Genomic DNA, 7516 nt, shown 5'->3' with positions numbered 1-7516 from the left:
ATCCACTGCCTGTTAACTGTGGCACTATAACTGTAACTGTTTCCTGTGGTCTCAACACCTGTAGCTGTTCATCTGGTCACTTTATTTATTGTAAAGTCTTAGTTTATCACTGTCATCAACTCGGTATCTCTGTTTGTTTATTTATAAGTGTCTCTTTGTGTTCTGTGGATTATATATAATTGTATAATTTCATAAGTATTTAAGTGGATGCATTATATTTGATGATATATTAGTTGTTGTTTTAATACTTGTTGTATTGATTATTTTATTGGATAAATGATGACATTAATGATGGCTAAGATCAACGTGTGTTGATGATGTTGTGAAAAATATAGTGTAAAAAAAAAAAGAAAAATTCTAATGGTAGTTCAATATATCAGGTGAAAGGCTGTTTGCAGATGTGTGCTAGTTGGGGTCATAATTTCTTTTTGGAAATAATTTTATTGAAATAAAAAACAAAACAAAAGAGGAAAGTTAGTAAGCAAAATGTACACATTCGTACATACACACACACGCTCATACACACATGTATATATTCACACACACACACTCATACACATGTACACACTCATACACACACACTCTTACACACTCACACACACTTGTACACATTCACACACACTCACACTCGTACACATTCAGACACACACTCAAGCAGTCACACCCACATTTACACACACTCATGCGTATGCAGACACACTCTCTCTCTCTCTCATACACACACACACACACACACACACACACTCACACATCTTTGTAGGTATCATCTTACGTATAATATTGGAGAAAAACCTGTTGTTTGTTGGCTTTGTCAAACTCGAATATGAAAGAGAAAATAATTTCAAAGTGGTTTATTGTTGTTTTTGATAATGCATGCAATTTATTGAAGAAATTCCATTGTTTCTGAATCTCTTATGATGTATTTCAACTTTGATAGCTGTTATAATTTCATTGGTATCAAGTATCCGAACTGCCAATACTTACATCCTGAAAAGTCTATAACTTTACTTTATTGTTAAATCCTAGTTGATATTTCAGACCTACTTCATTTTGCATGTGTTAATTTAATTTGTGTTGCCAATAAAGCTTAATGTTTTCTGTTGTGATAATGCTTCAGCTCTTCTAGGCATTTTGAAAAAATTAGGTCTGCACTAAATTGTTGCAATCGTACTAGGTATCCAGTGAAGCATTTAGGAAGTAAACAAATCAATCTAGCTTCATGCAACTTCTTACTAACTTAATCTTAAATATATACTTAACATTAAACATCACAGGAATATACATCTATTATTGTTTAATTTTAAGATAATAAATACATTTTCATTTTGCTTAGGTAAATATTTTGATGTAATTAAAAAACTCATGTATGGCTATGTGTATATGTGTGAATGAATATATGTAAACTAATGTATGTAAATGTATGTATGTATGTGTGTGTGTGAGATATGTATATATATATATATATATATATATATATATATATATATATATATATATATATATATATTCTTTTTTTCAAGTTACTTGTAAATGTGAATGCTACTGATATGTAATCAAGTATAATCAGTTACATGGTTGTGTTGAGTGCAACTAAACTAGCACACCCACCCAAAAAATCAGACTAGCTAAAAGTTTGGTTGAATCCAGTGTGTATAGGGACATTGTAACTCAAAGTAAAACTACTGAGAGTGATAGGTAGACCCTTAGTGGTCTGAACATCGGTCTAGGATATAATAAACTCAAAATTCAGGTCTACACTATCTTGAGAGTCAGATTGTAACATAAACTTGTTAGTGTCAGATTTCCAACTAAGGGTTTCTCAGGGATTTGTGAGTGCTAAGGATAGCAGAATGCTAAGGGAAACAACTCTGACAAAATTATCAGAGTAGAACATCACAGACGGTTTCATGTGAAAAACTGCTCCTGCAACCAATCCTGACTATGTTTGTTGGATCCAGGTTATTTTGACAAGATGGAGTGGATGCTATTGATCAAGTTCTTTAAAACTAGGTTATGAGCAAGACATTATACCCTAGGCCCAACTGATGTTAGAACCACCAACAAATTTTCAGATGTTTTGTTGTGGTGATCAGAATATTACACCTGTCTGCAACAATGAAGTACTGCAATTTTTCTTTCAGGGGCACACACAGAATGTAGTATAGGTGGGAGCAGTTATGACTCACTGGTTCTCAACACAGCTACATTCCCCATAGAAGTGTGTGTTGTCACAGTTATGGTGCTCATTGATAACTGCTAGGTAAACATGGTTTGTGTAAATAATTGGCTATATGCCAGAAACAGACATTGAGGCTTGATGCAGTCCTCTAGCTTGTTGGATCCTATCAAACCCTCTAAACCATGCTAGCATGGAAGATGGATATTATGGGATAATGATGATGATGTGTCAGCTTGTGCACTTAGTTTAAAGTTTTCCTGCTTGAAATCTCAACAATCTTAAAGCAGCTCACTCATTACCATCACTGCTTATGTATCTGCAATACCACTTCAGTAGTGAAATGAAATATTAAAAAGAAAAGAAAAAGACATTAGATAACCCTATAAAAATCATATGTTGGTTGCTTGAATGCCTTTGATCATAAATAACAATATTCTGTAGATCAACTTGAATAGATCTAATAATTTTTAATTTATGCACAAGGTCATAAATTGTAAGAAGAAATTTTCACCAACTTCAGTACTTATTTTATTGACCTCAGAATAAATGGTAGAATTGACTTTGGTTAACAAAATACTGCAAGATATTTAGCCTGACAGCTCATCTATTCTGTGACTCCACCACCCCTAACAATAATGATAATATGCTTGATGGCTGCAAAGTTGTTTTATTTAAAGTGTCATATAGCAAAGATTATTTCTTACTAAAGTCCTTTGCTCTCTCTATTGGAGCATAGGCCATCGACAACTTTATTCCATTGTTCTTAATTATGGGTTATGTTTTCCTCTCCCAGATTTTGTTGGTTTTGAATTGTCATCAATGCTTCTGTTGCTTTACTTTTATCTGGGTAAAGGTGTTGACGACCCTATGCAAATCCATTTTTGCTGTTGAGAAGTAATCTATATTAGTTGGGTCTCTGTCCTTTCTCCTGCTCTGCATGGGAAACCCTACGTTGAGTTTGCACTCTGCTAGTGTAGCTCTCAGGGTCATTGAGGCTCACAAGCCACCACACTGCAACAAAAACTAGACTTTAGTGCAGAGCAAAGATTATTAGTTAACACTAATTCTCTTTTTGCCCATATTATGACACATTACTTTGCTTGGTTTACTCAGGCAAACCGAAGGTAACTGTTACATCCACTCCACGTCAAGTGAATAGAAATGGCTTTTGTTACAGCATCTATACAAAATTGATAACATTTAATAAGTCATCATATCCATGCACCTATGAAAATGTATTTTGAAATAGTTTATATGTAGGTGTGTGCAAGTGTGTGTGTGTGTGTGTGTGTGTGTGTGTGTGTGTGTGTGTGTGTGTGCGTGCGTGCGCTGATCATTAAAACAATAATATGCATGCTACATATGAGTTTGGTTAAAATGAAATAATGTGAATTGTATATAAATATATAATAACTATGTTTATGTTGACATAGTAAGTATTATATAGTGAAAACTTTTCCTCAACATAAGGATTCAGAACTATTATTGTCTTAAAATAAATTTTATAAACTCATTGAAAATGAGAAAATTTAAAATATCTTTTGTTGTAAGGAATTCTTCTAGAAAGTAGAAAATGTTAGGAATTATTTTAACTAATCAAAAATATAACTCTTGATTTTGTTGTACTTTTCTTTATTTAAAAAAAAATTTTGTAGTGTTATATTGTTAAGTTAAATATATTTCTTTCACAAGAAAACCCATTAGCACAAGTAGTTTTGATCATAAAGATAGCTCTTGTCTATATTAAATACTTTTTGAGATTCATGAAGTGATGAAATAACCTAATTATTTATACTTCAAATTAAACTTAAAGTAAATTTGTTAAAAGATGCTAAAACCCTTTACTTAATGAATTATGCTACCAAGTCCTCTACTTGTTTGGATTTTCAGATCTGGCTACTGGTTGTTGTAACATTGCACCAGTTGTCTGTGGTGACCAGCACGATGCATCTTCGCTGACAACCAGTCCATCGTCCAAACAACCATCACGAATGTCGTACAGCGTTGAACCCACATCGCTTAATGACTTGTCTGCTGCTATCCCAACTGACCACTCCTCACCCATGTCTCCCAAATCAGTCCTCCCATCAGTCAGCACTTCCTTGCACGGCCGCCCCAGACCAGTGGCAACCAAGAAAACTGCCCCAGGTACGCGTTCAACTATAGCTCCACTAAGCATAACAGTTCCCTCCTTTAACACAGGCCATTGTTATGAGAGGTAGCATCAAACAAGTTCCCCCATACATATCTTCCCTCTTTCATTTCTCTCTATCTCTCTCTCTCTCTCTCTATCTATCTATCTTTCTGTCTCCATACCCGTCTCCTTTCTTAGGTGCTACCAAATATACTTGGTGTCAACTGTGCTCCAGAATGAACGCGTTGCTTGGAGCTGTTGTTTTCCTGCATGCATTTTACTGGTTAGTTGGGTTTTGTTTGCTTGCTGTTTATTCTGTGAATATCATTGGCAGCCTCCTTGTTCATTAGTATTCATTATTGTTTACCCTTTTGTTTTATTTTATGTTATTTTATTTTATTTTTATCTATTGTTACATTGAAAAACTATCACACTGTTTCCTTGATAGCTGTTTAAATTTTTGTTTTTCTTTGTATTTTTGTATGTATTATACTTTTTGTTGTCATTTCATTAATAACTCTTCTTATTTAAAATTTAAAAAGAAAAAGCATTTAAATATTTGATGGTTTAATATATATATATATATATATATATACACGAAACATTTTGGTGGTGTACAGAAAGAAAAGTATTTGGGTAATAAGATTAGCCAAGAAGAAATGAAGGAATTATTCCTTAGTTTATTCATGTACAAGTACAGAAAGTTTTCATATTTTTCAAGGAAATGGAATGGAATGGAACAAAATAAAATAAAGTATTTGTGTACTGCATTTAGTGCTTGAGAATATTGATTTCAAATCTTGGCACAAGGCTGGCAATTTAGGGGGTGGTGGTAAGTTGATTACATCAATCCCAGTGTGAAACTGGTACTTATTTTATCAACCTCGAAAGGATGAAAGGCAAAGTAGGCCTTGGTGGAATTTGAACTCAGAATATAAAGATGTATGAAATGCCACTAAGCATTTTGCCTGGCATGTTAACAATTCTGTCACCTTGACACCTTAGTGCTTGAGAATATTGTGTGGGTGTGTGTGTGCATGCATGTGTGTGTGTGTGTGTATATATATATATATATATATATATATATATATATACACACACACACACACACCCACACAATATTCTCAAGCACTAAGGTGGCAAGCTGACAGAATATATATATATATATATATATATATATAATATCATACAAACAGGAAAGTAATATTTCAGAGTATGGCTGTGAAAATAGCAGAAAGATTGGGTATTTTACTCTTATATGACAGAAAAAGTTGTCAGCAGACGACAACTTTTTCTATTGTATAAGGGTAAAATACCCAATCTTTCTGCTGTTGTCATGGCTATACTGCATTTGAAATATTACTTTCCAGTTTGTATGATTTATTTGACACTTCCAAAAAGAAAAAGTTTGTTTACTTATGTTGTTGCATGTTTGTGTGTGTGTATGTGTGTGTATAAAAATTGTATTGCAACATAAGAAGATAACAGTAAATATTAGCTAAAACATATACTGTGAGAAGTTGCTTTGAAATAATTATTAGAATAGATAGTATAAGTTAATTAGGAAGAATCCTTGCAAGATAATGAAACATTTGTCTGTTAAACTAATGTCCATGCTGTTTGATAGACTGGACTATCTATCTGAGACTGAAACGATAGTGAGATAAGTGAAATGCAAAAACTTCATCTAGTTTCTATGCTAGTATTTTATTAACTTGGAGAGCTGTGACTGTGTAGCAAACTAGTACCTTATCTAGGTGCTGGTGAGTTGTTTCCAACAAGTTAACACTTTGGAAATTAGGATAAACTTGAGTATTATGGTATGTTGCAGCACTTGTCATCTACTTTGATTTTTTAATTTTTTTTTTTTATGCTTTACACTAAAATGAAAAGTGCAAGACTGCTGTGTGGTTTATTCCTATTCTTTTTGAGACTCTGTCAACTGATTTGTGAGAGGCACCATTCTTAGATCTGAGATCATCAATTCTTTCTTTCTTTTTGCAGCGAGAGGGGATAGTTGGTCTTCTGCCATATGTATGTTCCACTGTTAGAATGCAGCATTTTTTTTTATAATTCCATTCAGCAAGTCCCTCATTTCATAACTATAGTAGTGCAGTCACTTGTCCAAGTCCTTTTATGCTCAGTGGTTGCCTTTTTCACACTTGTACTGTGCCTTGAATGCAAATTAACTTTGAACAGCCACATGTTCTAGTCTTTATCGAACACCTGCATTTAGTTCTCAAGATTATTACATAAGCTTCATAAGGCCTCCTTTTGTAAAGAGAAAGAAAAGTTCTTGTCAACCCTGTTTGAGTCAACCTAATATCAAACTTTTTCAACCATGACCATCCTGTCTTGTTTCTGGAAATAGTGTGTTTAGGAGTATATTATTCATTTTATCTTTCCTATTTGAAGATATCAAGATGGCACTTATGGAATAATCTTGCTATTATTTCTGGCAGATCAGGCAACCATGTAGCAGTTCCCTCAATAGCTCAAGAAATCCATTGCCACCAGTAATAGTACCAATTCTTTAAACTTTATCCATCTCCTTTCTACTTGTGCTACTATACGTTCATCACAACCATTTCCAACACTAATTATGTCACCTTGGTAACAGGAACTGCATGGCAATTATTTCTTATATACTGGAAACAGTAAAGGTTGATGACTGGAAGGACATCTGACTGTAGAAAATTTGCCTCAATGAACTCCAACTGACTCATGGAAGCACCGAAAGTTGGATGTTAAAACAACAACGACAATGATGTTGCTAATGCTAACTACTGTATCTTAAATCTTGGTTCTCTTTCAGTCTACAGCTTTTGTGTTTCCAATACTGGTTTTAAGTGCATAATATTGAGATCATAACAACACCTTTTTTTACTTTCTAGATGGTAGTAGATCACATATTCTCTGTTACTATTTCAGTACATTAATCTTTGCTACATTGGTCTTTTAACCCCTGATCATGATACCAGGTTCAAAAAAAATTTTTTTTGTCCATCGATCAGGCTCTGCAGTGGGAACCTGGTCATTAACACATATCAAAGTTCCCAGACAGATTAAGTGCTCCATTTCAGTATTATTTGACCCTAGAATTACAACAAAAGAGGAGGTGGTGGCAGCTAAAACCTTGGTAAAAAAAAGATCTACTTACACATTAAATTCCTTACAAAATTTGCTGCTGCCAATCTTTACTT

The 7516-nt window shown here is 33.7% G+C and overlaps 1 protein-coding gene across 50 annotated transcripts in view; it reads left to right on the top strand.

Moving 5' to 3' along the window:
- The window catches only part of LOC106879514 (ralBP1-associated Eps domain-containing protein 1), a 137892-nt gene that overhangs the window by 107576 nt on the left and 22800 nt on the right, over window positions 1–7516 (top strand). For 35 of the 50 annotated variants that reach the window (XM_089346927.1, XM_089346956.1, XM_089346943.1 and 32 more), the window contains one exon: window positions 4070–4327. The exons of the other annotated variants lie outside the window; for them this stretch is intronic. In XM_089346927.1, coding sequence (XP_089203053.1) covers window positions 4070–4327 — 258 coding nt within the window. The remainder of the gene's footprint in view (window positions 1–4069; window positions 4328–7516) is intronic. 50 annotated transcript variants of the gene reach the window in all.

Source organism: Octopus bimaculoides, chromosome 2 (assembly GCF_046866305.1).
Source record: "Octopus bimaculoides isolate indiv1 chromosome 2, ASM4686630v1, whole genome shotgun sequence".
Taxonomy (NCBI): Eukaryota; Metazoa; Mollusca; class Cephalopoda; order Octopoda; family Octopodidae; genus Octopus; species Octopus bimaculoides.
The sequence above is the reverse complement of the archived record's forward strand: the minus strand, read 5'-3'. Positions and strand labels throughout refer to the sequence as shown.